The sequence below is a fragment of the Anopheles coustani genome, chromosome X (genome assembly GCF_943734705.1).
Source record: "Anopheles coustani chromosome X, idAnoCousDA_361_x.2, whole genome shotgun sequence".
Taxonomy (NCBI): Eukaryota; Metazoa; Arthropoda; class Insecta; order Diptera; family Culicidae; genus Anopheles; species Anopheles coustani.
The window spans coordinates 2,640,178-2,657,214 of NC_071290.1; the positions used below are offsets into that span (position 1 = coordinate 2,640,178).

At 44.1% G+C, this 17,037-nt stretch overlaps 1 protein-coding gene across 1 annotated transcript in view; it reads left to right on the top strand.

The window, feature by feature from the left end:
* LOC131269129 (G-protein coupled receptor moody) overlaps positions 1-17,037 on the top strand; it is a 52,721-nt gene that overhangs the window by 16,479 nt on the left and 19,205 nt on the right. The window contains exons 4-5 of the mRNA XM_058271453.1: positions 7,236-7,361; positions 16,687-16,917. Coding sequence (XP_058127436.1) covers positions 7,236-7,361; positions 16,687-16,917 — 357 coding nt within the window. The remainder of the gene's footprint in view (positions 1-7,235; positions 7,362-16,686; positions 16,918-17,037) is intronic.

Below are 17,037 nucleotides of genomic sequence, written 5' to 3' on the forward strand. Positions count from 1 at the left end.
AACAATTGCCATCCGACGGTGGTGAAGGAACCCTGGGCTTACATGGTCGTCATCCGGGGAACCGAAGGCGGAGCGAACAAAAACTCGACCAAGTGTAGCCAGCGACGCTATCGACAGCTGGCTTGCAGGTTTTGCAAAAGAAACACGGCGGCATCAGTTCGTCCTCGCTCCGCTCCTCATACGCATACTATCATAGGACTACGGCCACCTACCTGTGACAATGAACTCTCAACTCGTTAGGAGTGCCCGGTGGCTTAAAGAGCACACACCGTGGTGTATGTATGTGTGTCAGTAACTCGTTACTGTCTACCTGGATGGCTCCGAAACGGAACTCGTCGTCCCAATAAATTAGATCCTCATGCCAACAGAGGATACGCCGGAGTAAAGGAGGGCAACCCCACCAGGCGTACCTATTTTTACGAGACGTCGTTAGGAATCTGGCTTTCTCGCTGCTGCAGAAAAGTTGGAGAATCAAGAAACCCAAAGCCATAATCCTCTTCCTTCCCGGGGAGAGACTTTGTATGCCTTACAAGCATTTTACTTTTATCTATATACGATGGTTCCCTCCCAAAGTCGTACACGTGCGCTTATCAAGCTGGGAGGAGACGTCCTCCCTGTCGCACGATGCGATACGTGTTGGACGACGAGTGCCCGAAAGTATGATGGATCGCGATATCGATTTCCTAACCTAACAAAAAAAACCCGAGTACTTATCGCATCCGTGCCAGCGATCGATGTACGGAGAGTAGGCAAACAAACGAAGAAAAGTGCATCCAATCGGGAGATCTTACAAGCAGTGCTTGACCGAAGAGTGTCGACGGCAGGCGAAGAGCCGACATTCACTTGACTGGAAAACGATAAATCTCTCCCGGGTGGGACATATGTCCACCAATCGCCGCACTCCACTCGGGTTGTCTGCTTCTGAACGCCAGGGGACGCCAACTGCACGGGTAATTTGCATGATTTATTTATCGCCATTTTATTCGTTTGGTGAATCGCAAGGTCGCTGCCTTCCGATGGGGGGGGGGGGGGGGGGGCAGGACCTCAATCTCATCAAGAACTGAGGCGGGAGTGAGGTGCTGGCTCGATTGAAGTGCAACCGAGCCGCTGTAATGTCCATGTTGCACAACCATCTTTGGTGCACGAGTAAGAACGGCCAACTGTCGTCGCGCTCTCAATGTCGGTGTCAGCCGGAAGACACTTAATGGATGACATCCAATCCCGGGAAACCTGTTGGTCCTGGCCATTCTGCAGCAGGTTGGGGATGAAGAATGCCACCATGCTGAGAAGTCTCTGGTGGTAGATTTTGGGGTTTACTTCTCGTCGATGTGCGGACAGGCTCACTCGAAGGAACGCGCGGCTATCTACAATGGACTCCACCAGAGACGGTGGTAGAGGCGAGGGCTACATCAACCGCAGAGGGTACCATATTGGATTTATGGTGAAGCACACTTACAGGTACGGTGGCACTCGTACAGAACCTCCACGGCTGGCAGGAAAGCGACCGTTCGTAGAGTCAGAAGACCGCCGAACTTCTGATTGTCCCGCACCCCCTTACCTATTCTCGATGATTTCCCGGGCGGTGGCGAGTCCGAAAGCAGGACTCGAAATGGTTCATTGCTGGCGAATGCTAATTGCATCTGATTTGACTCCCACCCATCGACACGGTCGGCTGTCAGCTCGGTCGACTGCACTCCCCGCTGCGTAATCGGCCCTATCCGAGCCTCCGGAGTGCCCGGTGTGTGTGTCTGTGTGTTGTCAAGTGTCCATAAATCAACAAACCCCGTCCGGCAGCTTCGGCCCACGAGTTCGGAACGTCGTTTCAGTCGCTCCAGTCGGAACCTCCCGCTGGCCACGAGGGTATTAATTTAATCTACCATCTACAAAGGTCCAACGCGGGACACACAATATGGTACTCTGACATACGAGGGGTTTTGGAAATTCGTTGATAACAACCAAAAAACACCACAACACTCCACACAACTGCGGGCGCTCGTGGCATTGTGGCTCGTTGTTTAGGGAGTCACTGTTGTGTTCGCACGACCCTTTAATCGATGATCGCACGAGAGGTGCTGTCTGCACCTGCAGGTATGGAATGTTGCGGTGGTTTTTGGTGAGTGTACATGTACTAGCTGAGTGGCGGGACACACCGATCTCCACTATGCAAATGTACATCACTCGAATTCTTCTCCCCGAGCGCACAGTGGTACTTTGGGCATCACATATTTGGATAAATTAAGTTCTATTTGATAACTAAAGATTATTTTTGTAAACTATTTGTTAAAAATGACAATTCATTGAGGTAATGTACCTGTTGAATCTGTAATAAAGATCGTATTTTACTCGTACGAGTATCAAAGGTTGCAGGACTAGCCAAAGATGTAATTCCCGACTCCCTTTTTGCAAGCAAATCATTGTTCTGCTAATAATTGCAAATAGGGCGAGACGTCAATGATTTCCCATGTTATGGAGTTGTCTGACCAAACTTGCAAAGCCTTATTTAATATTGTTGACCTTCTTTTCTACAGTTTTTATGTTCGTTTCCATTCTAAAGTCTCTTTAACATTTAATATTTAACATTTAATTGGTATCACAACCACGGTCAGCTTTTTAGAAGAAGAACATCACCTCTCCAGCATTGGTCGATGTTCTTTTTGCTGTGCAAAGGTAGCCAAACTGATTTTTTGACGCTTCAAGTACGTTTCAACCACCTAAGAATAAATACACATGAAACAAGCACAAAATGCAGACTTTTCACTAAACGTCAAAAAGATTTTCAGTTGACTGAAATTTTCCAAACTCATCTCACGCTTACACTACTCACAACTGTACTGTAAATGATCTATAATACGCTGTTTATTGCTTTCATCGATCATTTTAAATGGCTTTATACTGTTGACTTCTTCTAAAGCTGTCAGTGGAGCAAGTTGTCAAATAAATTTCTTTGTTGTAAAATAAATTTCTAGCCTGGCTACGTTGAGTGAAATCTTAGTTGCGTCACTAAAATTGCTTATTTATTTCGTGTTTAGGCAGGTGAAGTTTTGTTTCACATTAGTGAAATGAGTGTTTGACAGATGCTGTCAAGTGAAAGTGGTAATCGTTTAAAACCCCCTTTAACAACCGGGGGTGAACTTTAAAAAAGTGAACCGGTTGAAATTTAAATTCGATTCCATGGCGTGAACAAAAGTAGACTTTGTACGCATTTCGCTCCGCTCAAGTGCCCACTGTGCGGGCGAGGTTGTGTGTTTTGCTGGTCCACTCCACCGTCAAGCGACGCGCCGTTTTGCGCTCGGGAGAGCAATCAGTCGCTCGCGTGTGTAAGCTCGTTGTTGGGATGGCACATTCTAATTTGGGCCAAATTTTTACATTCCATCTTCATCATTCCTCATCCCTGCCTCTCAGCACCCCCCCTCCTTCATGTCCACCGCGCGTGGCTTCCACGGAAACCAGCTCGTTCGTGGAACACGGCTTGCATTTAGTTCTTCGTCTGTGTCCTCCGGAGTGGGCCATCTAGAGTTGAAAACCACTTCAAACTAAGCACGCAGCCGTCATGTCTGTATGTGTGGGTGTGTCTGCTAGTCGTTTGAGCTTAAGGGCGCTTCGTGCCCTCCCCGAATGTCCGTGTACAACGAATCAGTGTAAAGCAAATGGTTTTGCCTGGTGCACATAGGGAAAAGAGGCAGAAAACAGATAGTAACTCCTCTCCGTAGTGCTGGTGGGGGTGTTTGTAGCTTGCATTCTACACTCCGGAGATGGCACCGGTGCAATTCACACTAATTGAAACGCTGCCCGTGCTAATTGTTTGCTGAGTTAGAAAAAATGTAAGAACGAGATTAAGCGAAAGCAGCAAACGTAGAGTGCAGTTCGAAAAGCGAGGAATAAAGACTGAATATATACCTGCGATGGCGGAACGAGATCTCCAAACAGCCGAGACGCAGTTGGCAAGGAAGCAAACCACCCTTTTCCTTATGCTGCCTCGTAACTCGTCCCTCCTCGTCCAAGGCGTTCTCCTGGAAACCGGCTGATACGGTGGCGAAGAATTGTGTAATGTCCTGTAACGCTTTGCCAAAGGTCGAGCTCGAATCTCACTACGAATCTCACTACGAGCACGTACAACGTGCTAGCCCTTAAAGTGGCCCGGAGAAAGGGACACGAGATTTAATTAGCAACCGGCATCCGTCGTCCAACCGGGTTTCGACCAGTTTCGCTCGGAACGACACTTTTTACCGCCCCGAAAAACTCAACGTTAGACGGTTTTCAATGCCGGCGTCTTAACTTCGGACCGTTTTGCGATGGCACTCTCAAGCATCGGAGAGCGCTGTCTTCGCCTCCCGAACTGGAACTGGTGCAATTTGATACATTTTATTACCGTGTGGTCTGGTCTCGTGTGGTTGCCGTGGGATACGGGGGTGTGGGGGTGGAGGGGGGACGGGAAAACACTTGCCCCGAGCAACCATTCCACGATAGAAGGTGCTTTCGGGAAATTTCCAGCAGAAAGTGTTTTCAAACTAAGGAATAATCGGATAATCGTCTGCATGTCTATCTATGTGTGTGTGTGTGTGTGCTACATGAACATGCGAAGCCTAATTCACAGTTGAGTATTTGATATTTATGAGGAAAAACACCAGAATTGGTTGCCAATGAAACAAGTTTGATTTTTTCATTCAAGAAAAGTTGTTTTTGTTTATAAGTCGCAGAATTCTCACAGAAATTTTGAGCCAAATCAAATGCTTTTAGCAATAGACCACCAAAGTTAAGCTCAAAGTGAAATGCAGGATAAATTATGAAAACTTTATTATTCTCGTTTAATATAATATATGGGTTGTAAAACATTTATATCAAATTAACAGGGCTATTTTTCATTCAAGATAAAGTAAAACACTAAAACATCTCTTCAAAAACTTTAGCAAATTCGTTTTGGATACCGTCGTTTTGTGCGTATAAGATCATCTTTATGGAGCAACCTTTAGTATTTATTACCTCTATTTGTTTGAAAGCAGGATTTTGATTCAATACTTGTTTTTAAAGTTCATCCATACAAGATGTTAATTCATATTGTTAAAATTATGTCGATTTAAAAGAAATGATGTAAACGTTGCTACTTGCAGAGTGTTTGCTTTTGCTTTGTAATGCTCCGCGTCGCTATCATTGGAGTAAAGTTATAATTTACTTGATTTTGAATTTATTTACTCTGTTTTGAATTGAAAACTAGCTTTTATTTTTCCCTGTTACTACCTTTTGTGAACAATGAAAGATTAATTTATTCTGCTTTGTTAGTGCTGTACAAAGTTGAAAATTTTAAATGTACTTACTAAACCAACTAACTAACTTCTAACTTATTCCCGTATATAATATGTGGATGACTAATGGAGTGGACTGATTAATAGTTGTGGCTCAAAAAGGGTGGTTTTATGCACGCGGTAATTCGATAATCTTATACTTGGTTTCGACAAGAAAATGTAAAACTATCTTTATAGCACCGTTGAGCATCAAAGGATGTTGAAACGAGGGAATTACTCGCCTTCAACTAACGTGCCATACTCCAGGATTAACAATTCATTTGCTCCTTCTCCATAGCTGAGGAAATTAATCTAGGTTGATTGGGTTGGATTTCGGGATTTACTTGTATCGTCATGTAACGCGATACTGACAATACTTTCATACTCCTTACTCGATGTTTAATTTCACTGAACTGTTTAAACCTAATGAGCGACAACGGAATGCAAAAGCTCAGACATTAAGCTGGCTGCTCGCGGTAACCACTCTCGAGTGAGCGATCCTGAAAGCTGTTTGAAGTATTGTCCTTGGAGCGCTTTTCAAAAAACGCCATCCTCCGTGTGTTTCTTTCATCACCCCGTGTTTGTCCTGAGTGCGCCCGACACGTGCTGCGTTCGACGCAGCATAATGTGCGCTTTTTAGTTCATCTCCACGATTGGAGCTTGAAAAGTGAAACATTCAGCACGTTCGGAGGTCTAGAGTCGGTGCCGCTGCTGGGAAAACTAGAGCGTATGGGAGAGTGGTCTTGTATGGACCTCTAGAAACACGAATATTTTGTTAAAAAGCACAGTTTTTCGTCTCCCGAAGCGCTACAAAATGAACTCAACAAAGTGTTCTTAACACTCAAACAAGGACATTCTTTTTATTTCGCACGTTTTGATAAGAAAATGTATAAATGAAAAAAAATATCAATATACCATACTTAATTGCACAAATAATTAAATCAAACAATGAAAGTAAGGCAACATATCCATATCTCTCTCGACAAAGGTATGAGAAAACAATATTAACAACATTAATATGGTAGCATTAATTTGAAAGACAATCTAGAATGTGAAACGTGTTTGAGAAACTCTTTTAATGTTCTACTACAGGGAACATTTATAATTTAGATGGGAATTTCAAGGTAAAATTTTCCAACTTCAAACTAATTTTATTAAACACAAAGGAAATGGTTTTAAATGTTTGAAACATAGCAAATCAAAGTGAAATAATAAAGGAGTATCATAGAATGTGATAAAACTAAAAACAAGCAGGTGCTTGCTTAAATTAAGACAGTATTTATCCGTTTAAGAGAAAGTGATTAGATAAAACTTAGAAAACACCCAATTAAACACAATTCGTTCTACATATTCATGGAGCAGTTTCCCCTACCGGGAGTTCCGGTTGGTTGCCGAGCGAGTGCTTTAACGATGCCAGTGGAGTACGGAATATGGCTGATTTTGCCCCGTTTCAACACGTTCTCCGTGCGTTCTCCCATCGGGAAAAAAGGGCGCCGATGTTTGCGGCAGCGAAACCTTTCAAGCACTTCGATTTTAATTTTAATGAGCAAAGTTCAAACAGCAGTCAACTCCCACCTCTCCGATGGTCCGCGTATCGCCGGTATGGTTTTTACACCGTTCGTTTCGTTCGTTGGTTGTTTTTTTGTTTTGCTTGTGCAACCGATAGCGTGCGTAATCATCGTTTGGTTTTTTTTTTTATTTTCCGCCCCGTTTGCTACGGATGCAGGCACGTTGCATTTTGTTCGGGCGGAAATTGTGGTTTACCGAGTGCTTCACCACCACTGCGTGACCTTCGGCACCTTCGCACACCTACGCTGCCTTTACGGACCGGTTTCCAGCGCTTTCTCGCTAATACCTGCTGTTTTGTTTGCTTTTCTCACTCTATTTTCTCTCTCTTTCTCTCTTTTTTCCCATTTCCTCCGTTGTGCCTTATTTTCGGGCACGCTTTTCCCACAGGTACTGCGCCCCGATGTCCCTGTTGGGCTATCTCTACATCCGCACGTCGCGCGAGCTGCGCCCACCGGACGGGCCCCTCTCGATAATGATGTTCGAAGCACGGGCGGAGGCACGCAGCCGACAAATGTAAGTACCCCGAAAGGGCCCCCCTCTCCCCTACTCCCAGCCCCCACTCACGCACACACTTGACCACCCCCTCTGACCGCCACTGCCCTGCTTATCTACTCCTCCCGCCGGAACCGGATGAATGAGCTCCCGGGAGTGTCGTTTGTCACAAGGCGTCTTTGGTCGTTTGGAATAATTTATCGATTATCGACGACCGCGCACTCGAGCCGCCTTTGCTCCAACACACACACACACGCACACGTTTTGCGTGTGCTATTCACTCTCTTGTTCGATTAGGGCACCATTAGATTTCGCAACACAAATTTCAACGTTGCAAAACGTGCTGAACACTGGCCAAATGTTTGGTTGCCCAAAAGAGAAAATGAAATGTATTTTCTTTATCATTGCCTTGGAAAATTTAATCAGTTTACACTTAATTCCTCGTTATACTTTCCTCAACCGTTTCACGAATACAAATTCTATTCTAATACTCAAGATGTTTTTTTATATCTCGTTTAGTCGTTTTTTGACAATCCTCAAATACTTTCTAAGCGTATAAAACTATTAGTTTGGTTGTTCAGCTTTCAGTACATTTCAAGTACATTACATTACTTTAAATATATTAAACATTAAAAGATTACCGTTTTTGTCGAAATAAGTTGGACGTTTCTGTTTTCCAATATTTCTATAATGTACTAGTGCTTCTAAATTAATATTGTAGATAATTATTATTACTAAACAAGTCCCCAAGATTTGTTTAAAATTATAAGAAATGACGAGATTGATGTTATTGCCATACAGCGAAGCAGGATTGCTTCTCGATGGAGGCGCCTGGTAAGTTACTCCGCTTAACGATGGAGGCACCTGGTAGGTTACTCCTCTTAGCGATGGAGGCGCCTAGTAAGTTACTCCCCTTATCGATGGAGGCGCCCAGTCTTCCATCTGAAATAATAACGAAGGAAAAATACTACTTTGCAATTGCAATAGTATCAGAATTACTCTGATTCGTTAAACAACTGTTGCAAAACAAGGTACAGCCCGGTACACTATCAACAGGTTGGAGCCCTGCCCTTAACGCTGAGGTATTAAACTAGTTTTGTAATCTACAATTCTTCTAACCGTATAATGAATGAGTTTGGCTTGCTTGTTGAAACTCTTAAACTGTCACCGGTGGATAAACGTGCGATAAAGACTTGTTCCTAAGCTGGCGGCCATTATGAAATACAAATTAAATTAAAATCCGTTCAACTGAAAACAACCCGGCGGCAACGATTGTGCTCGCTCGGCCATCCTGCTTCGACGTCCGGTTTCCCTTATCATCGCCTTCCCAACCCAATCCCCCCGTCTCGCCCGATGCAACCGAGTGAAACGGGTGTCAAACAGTCATCTTCGAGATAGTGGCTTTATGACGGCGATAAGGTTAGAACGCGGCCCCGGAGGGTTTTGGGGTAGGGGTGGTTCCAAAAATCGATTCGTGATCGTTAACATCGCACCACACCCTCCGTAGGTGGTCGAAGGGTGGAAAAATTATCACCGAAACAATGAGTTACTATCATATGTCGGTCTGGCGTGGTTCTTTTATGGCCCATTGCCCTGGTTTTCGGTTCCGTCGGTTTCCGTTCCGTCCCGTTTCCGTTACCCGTTCGTTTCATTCCGTGCGGGCAAGTATTTTTCACGCTTTTGCCTCGAAAAGTATAAACCACTTTCGTAGGGCAGAAACATTTCCACGCTTTTCCTCTAAAAGGCGTACAAAGGCTGGGCTTCGACGAGAATGGAAATCCGTGTTACAACCACGAGCACTGCTTCGCTGTGCGCGACTTTTCGGCCTTCGGACAAGAAATCCCTGCCGACCGAGAACCCGAGAACGTTTTGCCGCAACCGGTCAAAAGGTCATTCGTTCGAGCCCCGTTTCAGCACAATGTGTTCAACGGTCACGGCGTGTTCACTTTGCATTATTTGTTACCACTGAAGAGGCCAGCACATTGGCATCCGCGTTGGAAAGATACACAAGGGGAGACGCTCCGAAATGCTGGATGAAAAGCGTGTATGGAACCAGCGAGATGGTCCTCGCAAGGGACATTGAACATCGACCGCCGAGAACCGTGGTTCTTCCGGTACGGCGTTACGGCCTTCCGTCTGCCCCAAAACCCGCCTCTGCCTCATTAGACCGCATTCTCAGCTCGGGACCCTTTTCGCCCTTCGGTCTTGGGATTACTTTCGACAGCTAGTTTCGACAGCTCTAGCAGCGCGGTTAAGCGGGTTCGGTCTCATCCGTTCCTCAACGAGGACCGATTGCGAGAAGTGAACGAGGCGCCATGACGGCTTTGTGCGGGGTTACGTGAAATGTCAAACAAGTGAACAAAAGGGCAAACAATCAGCTAGCAAGGCTAACACGCACGGATCGGAAAAAAAAATCTCACATTTCTCAGCAACCCGAACCGATGTGTATATATTTACCCTCCGTGTGTAACGTTTAAGCATTACCATCTATTTGTTTTTTTTTTTATAATTGTTTGATCACTTAAATTTTGCGTGTTTTTTTGACAATGGGATGTCAAACAACAGCTTCACATACAATTAACTATTCAAAATGAACATACCACTTTTGTAAGTTTCAAAATGAACAAAATGGAACGGAACAAAATACTATCAAGTATTAAAAGTAAAAAATGGCAACAATAAAGCTGCTAAAAACAAATTGTTTAACAATTTATAATCTTGCAAACATAATAACATCATTTGTTTTATAATTTTTTAAACTATGGACTATAATCAAATTAAATTATTTTGCAGCATATTGCCACAAAAGAATTGCAAAAACATTTAAATTCGTTACTAATCGTTAAAGCAAAGTGTTTAAAAGTAAATAAACGATTGACAGTAGATGAAATATTGCTCTCGTAGTGCTTAAATGTTCTACAGATACTGACTACCCTTACTTCATAACTTTGTCTGTATTGTTTCGTTTAAAAATAAGACTTCCGTTCTTCCTAACCTATCTTTTTCGTTTCCTGAGTGAGCAAAAACAAATGATTGTCTAAGTGGACCTAACCTCGTCACGCGAGGTGTACCGAGTCTTTCCCTGGATAACCCTAGACAACGTGCGACTGCCAAATGGGGAACGCAATGGTTCCCGGAACCTGAAACCCATCGCTTAAACCTTAATATCATCCCCCAATGGCAAACTCTGGCGTTTAAAGAAAATGAAAGAAAAGCCTCTGCCAAAAGGGTTTTGCCCTCCGTTTTTGCGAGTGAGTGTGGTTTCTTGCGGAGCCGGGTCGACTTCACTTCGGCAAACACAATCGGCCCTAAATTAGGCCCGTGAAAGTTGTAGCCAACCAGTGGGTATTCGGGGGGAGGGAAAACTCGTCCGTTCACCACCCCGTTCTCCCGTTGTTTCAGGTTTGGCGGAACTGGAAGGCCCCGTTTGGATGCCAACTAGTGCCACGGAAATACGAAACGTACCCTTTCCCCCGTAATATTTCCAGCACGATGGCCACAGAAAACATGCTACGCGCTGAACGCTTTCCCGCAGCCAGCGTCCGGGCGAGGAAAGCTGCAGGAAAACATTCATACCGAGCGACAAAAGCGAAGTTTGGGCCCCCTTTCGGGCTTGGGAGGAAAAACCGGACGGTCCCTGTTATTGTTATTTTTCTTCCACTCCTTATACTCTCCTTACACAACACGGGGCGTGTGTTTGTGGCATTGTTTTCCCGCCCGCTTTGCTTTCACGGTCGCGTTTGTGTGCCGGCTCCGAAACAAAAACCCAATTGTTGCGGCAGCTAGCCTTCGCCGGAAGATTAATCATATCAAAAACAAGACGGCGAGCGCTTTGCAAGAAACCACCCTCCACTGCCGGAAAACCGGGTGGAAATGCGGCATCATACCCCGGAGGTGGTTATGGAGTCCCACAGAAAAATGCCCCACAACAGAGATTAAAGCTCCGAGCACAAGAAAACCGCTTCCTTGGTTATTCACACATAAGCCTGTTTGACGGGAGAAGGGAGGGGGAGAGGGGGGATGTCTGGTGGAAAACTATGGTTGAATTTTGCAGCCCGATGTCTGATTGTATCCATTAAAATTTTCCCAGAAGTATCATGGCTTCATCTAAGCATCCAAAGGAGTTCCCAATTCCAAACGATTACGCCCCTTAAGGGAATGTGGGGCAATATGGTTCAATATGTTAAACTGAACCGCTTCAGGCTTTTGCACCGTCATACAGTTCCACAACCCATTGATTTGTTGAATAAGTTTTAACGAAAAGATTTATACCTAAGACATTCTAAAATTAATTTCAGTTCTCCTTTTATTCCATCTTATTAACTTATTATTTTATTTTATCTTATTTATCCAGTTATCCTATGTTATTAACCAATTTCAGGATTTGGTGCAACGATTACCGTCAGCACTGATTTGGAAAACTACTGTGATTTCCCTTTTTCTTTTATTTTCAGTTGATTTTTTAAGATCTCCGTTAGACAATGTTTTATTAAGTATATTTTCTCTTTTCGAAAATGTCTTTCGACAGCCACGTTTATTCTTTTAACATGAATAACATATTTGAAAATTAAATTTTAATACATTTCTCAACATTTAACTGCGTAAAAATTATATTCGATTGTTTTGTCTACAATATTCTCTATTGTTGAAGTTGTTATAGAAACTGCTGAGAAAACCCTATTTCAATTTACTCTCAGAATGCAACAATGCCCCACCTACCCCTGCACTATTCACTTTTCCGCTGTCACTCGAAAGTAATGTTCAAATTTACGTGTTTTCCAGTTATTTATGGTACAATCTTTTGTGCGGGGTGCTCCCCGGGGGTTTGCGGATAAGCATTGCGAAATTAAATGAACATACTGTCCTGCCCCCCCACTCATTCGTGACTTTTCCGAGCCCCCCAGGCGAATGTGACTTTTCCGAGGAGTCACAGTCTTTGAGTTGGTTGGGTTGCAAATGTTTTGCATTCGTTTGTCTACTTTATTAACACTTAATCGTGCAAACGGTGAACGACGAAGGGTTGCGGGTGGGTGCGGGGCCAACTTTATCCCGAATCGTGCCAGTGCAGCGTTTGCCGGATGGCAGTGAAACACAGTGTTTTCCGGGTCATCGCTTTCCCGTTCCCGTGACACGCGGTGATGAACGATGGCGGGAAGGGTGGGGAGCGAGAAGTTCGCGAATAAACTACCGGCGGAAGAGAAACCAGACGCACAAGCACATCCACACACACACACACACACACACACCAACGATAGACCGAGAATAGAACATAGTGTACTTTTCTCGGTAAATCGACTTAATCCTCGACTCCCGGAAGGGCCACGCACACACACACCCATCCCGCCAGCTCATCCGCTCGAATGCTGTCCTTGAGCGCCTTGTGTGTTGACAGTGAAAACTTTAAGTGCTCGGTGATTCCTTGGCGGCGACCGAACGCAGGACGCTTGCCACTTTTATGCGTGTTTTTTAGTGCAGTCTCGCGCGCGCGGTTAAATCGAAACGATGCCGGAATCGGATGTGGGAAAGTGCCAGTGCTTGCAGTTGCGCCGGGAAAGTATCGTAAAACATTGGACAAGGCACTGTCCGCCTCAAATGTTGGTGTTTTCACCCTTGAGTGCGCAATATCATTTGAAGAAAACAGATCACCCGAACGAAGTGATCTACGCAATGGAATTAAAAGTTATTCCAAAAAATAAACACACCTACTGTGTTATATGAATATGAAAAAAGATGTGTCACATGCAATTTTGCCTTATTTAAAGACAAACTTATAAGGTAGCTATGAAGCTACGAAAAAGTAAAAAGAGAAAAACAAATGCACAATTTGATGTAAACTTATGTGTTTAGATGTAAACTGCAAAGTACAAAATTATCTAATTTGCAGCCAAACCAAAAGCAGATATGAAATTATAAAGAAAGTCAAACTCAAAGGATTTCTTTTCTCTGTATTTGAAGTAAAAATTGTGATTAAACCGTTGAGATAAAATCGGTAGCAAAAAAATAGTTTCACTCCATTTTCCATTTATGTAAAGACTGAAAACAGTTATGGCATTTTTTTGGCGAATATAATCGTTTCGTTATTGGTTATTTATAGAGTAATTTCACCTCATAGAATGCTTATAAGATTGTTGAACGAATAATTCATGACATTTGAGATGTTTTATTAAACTCTATCCACATATTCCATTTGTATTTCGAGAAGAACATTTGAGTAAAATTTTGAAAGTCTTATCGAACTCTTCAACCCAGTTTTATCCACATCAAAGCTATTTTTCATTGGTTAGAATTCGAATCTTATATCATGAACATGAAAATACAATTGTGAATTGTTTTTAGAACGTTGTCAACAGTTAAGGGTTATAGCTTTGTGGCGTTCTAACTTTGTCTACAAACTGTTCTTCGGTTGCTTACAACGTTGCTTTGCTGGTTCGCTTCATACCGAACCGGATAGTTTATTCTGCAGCTCACATATATGGAGGGAAAACCCCCAAATCACCTGGGCTACATCTTCTTGATTCATAATGTCGACAAATTACGATAGTTGGCAAATGGAACGAAAAGTCCAACGTCGCTTTTTTACTTGAGTAACTGCTACTTGGGACTTGGGAATTACCCGGTTGTGTGCGGTTTGCACCGATTGCCTAGATAGTTTGCTTTTTCCTGGACCATCGAACTTTAACCTACGTACGTAACCGACACACCCGGTCAATCAATCAAACCGAAAAGGATCCCGCCCGCTGGAGATGTTTTTTTTCCGGAACGAGGAAGAACCGGACCGTCCCACGCCCTCAGCCGGTTGCCACTGGCAGCCTCAATCTTTTATTATTCCTCTTTACGGGTCGACGTTATCGTTTAATAACAGTTGCAGATCTACTACGCCAAGAAAAGGGAATTCATCCCTGCTGGAACTGCCGGAGGCAATCTTCTTCGACCAGATGGCATTCCCATCCCCTTCCGCCGCGCGCACCCGGCCACCGGACGCCGGCGCCATCTGCCGTTAATCGGGTGTTTGCCATCTAGATGGCCAGCTGTCGATGGGAAACTATTTTATTCCGCCGCCAACCAGTTTATGTTGTCTCTCTTTTGGTAACGGTGGCTAAAAGCCCACCGTTGTCGAAAAAATAAACCGCTTACATTTTGCAAGATTACCTCCCGGAGGTTATCAGCGCTGACAGCCAGGTGAGGTTCTAGCCGGCATCTTGCGTTACTACCGGCAGATCTTTCCGCGGCATAGCGACGCGCTAGGAACCGAACAAGCTCAGCGTAGAGTTTGGCTTTTTGCTTCTATCCCACCACGACTAGCTCTGGCATCGGATGGTTACGAAGCAGATTTCAACGGAATTGGCTCGCCGGTTGCATCGCCGGAGCTGTTACAGATGCTTATCGGCGTGGAAAAAATGCAGCTCCTCGTAAAGGCGAGCCGGGAAGCAACGGAGCAGGAATTTGGGACACCATAAACAATGATTGGACATTTTGTTTTCGACCTTTCGCACCTCTTTTACCGACTCTATCTATCCCCGTTTGTGATGGGTAAATCAGTACTCCAAGCTGTGCGGATCTCTTTTATTTTTCTTCGAATAAAACTGTGATTTTGTTCCTCGCTTATTACAATGAAATTTAGTAAAACATCTTTCATTTTTACTTCCATCATTTTGAGGAACTATTGAACCATCTATGGCTATAAGTCAATGAAATTAAATAAACATTTATATCAAGTACTAGGCGGCTCCATCGTGAAACTTTCAATTTCATGTTTAATCAAAACTTTTTTACAATCATTGGTATTGTTCCATCTCTTTTCGTACAAACGAAAAAAGGTGTAAAGTAAGAACAAAACAAAGAAAAAAGTAAAAATGCAAGAACAAAACAAAGGTGGAAAGTAAGGAACGAAAGAAGGTGGAAAGTAAGAACAAAACATTTGTTAGCTAGACTTTTGCCCACTTGTCATCTCATTTCCGGAACATATAAAAGCTTTTTATCCAGAAAACGGCTATGAGCATCTTGCTGTTGATTTTATTTATGTTTTATAGAATTAATTATTTCTTTTGCTCATTCTATTGCATCGTTCTGTCTTGTGCAATGTTCACTGGCAAATATAAATCTTTGTCTGGAGCTGTACCGAGAACGCCTCTGGTTGACACTCCACCAAGAGCTGACTTCCACGAAGTGACAGTGAGCTTCGGTTTGGCAAGCAATTTTGAAGTTTATTGCTAGCAACCGCAAGCACACGAAGGACCTTGAGGCTCCCTCGAGGAGTTTGAGCAGTTGCCACGTGCCTCCGGCGTGAGGGAGAGTGCCTTCGGGTGACCACTGGGAGGGCTGGTGGCCTCGTGGTCGTAAACAATGGTGATACGCACGTGTGACACAGCCAGCAAGTAGCCCAGTGTGTGCGAAGACTGGAAGAGGCGAGGAAAACAATATAGCAAAAAAGGCAAAGATCAAATAGGAGTGAAGGAAAAGACATTCCATGTCCCGTTCTTCCGAAATTCGGATCCCACTGGTGTTTCTTGGGAAGAAATTATCAACCACCGTTCCATTCTCGCACAAATTATGACAAATGTACCGAGCGTACGAGCATCCAGCGATGCTTTATGCTTGGGAGTGTCAGACCGGGCGCACCAAATCTCCCCCATTGCCCCACCATTAGCTCCCGATTAGTGACAGCGAAATGTCCCCGGTCGCGTTTTCGTCTAGCTTCCAGCGATTCCCAAAGCCCGGTCCCGGTCACTCGTTCATTTGCAATATATTTTCCGAAAAAAATATCTCAAAGTGGCCATTTACTGCATACAAATATGAAAAAATACCAAATTGACTGCGTTCCATATTGAAAGTACCCGCATAACAGTCCTATATATGATGTCTTTGCTGCAAATTAAAGATAAGTCATAGTTATTGAAACTTCAACAATTTTGTAATATAAAGTAATCAAAATAAACAACAAATTGTTGTAATTCTGGCCTTTTTTAACGAAGTAGACCTTGTTAAATTGGAAACATCTGTATGGAATGAAAACCCGAATATCAATGTTTCGACGTGCACGGTAAACAGAGTATGCTACAGGATGGGACTGATATGCGAGTACTTTTATACTTAAAATAAAGCAAGAAGATATTCACAGTCCCATAAACCTACTTCAAGCGTTTGGTTAATGAGTTTAAGTTAAAAAAAAAACAGGTGGATAAAACTAATGCTTACATAAGCTTGTCATTGGTTCATTGGTTCTTTTCACAATACCGGCTAACGATGGGCGTTGACAAGCGTACTGTTTGAGAATTACTGCTTTCGGTATTTTATTACTTATTCCTACACATTTTTCATCTTGTTTTTTGTTCCCTTTGTATTGCAGACGGCTGTCCACCGGATGTCAGGCGGGTGGCGGGGCCAGTTCCATCGGTGGCTCCACCAACCCCGCCTCAACAACGTCCGCCGCCGCCTCCGCCACGCTCGGCGGCAGCTCCCGCACCTACGACCTGTACGACGCCGAGGCGGACGTGAACCGCGAAAAGCGAACGCAGCGCCATCTGGGGGCGATGGCATCGTCGCAGGTGCTGTGCGTCTGCCCGCTAATGATTCTCAGGTAGGTGTCTCCTCCCTGCCTCCCATTGCCCCCGAGACTCACCCTTGCAGGTACAATCGGAATGGGGAAGAAAAAGAACAATCGGAATGGGGACAACCACGGCCTGGCGCAACAATCGAA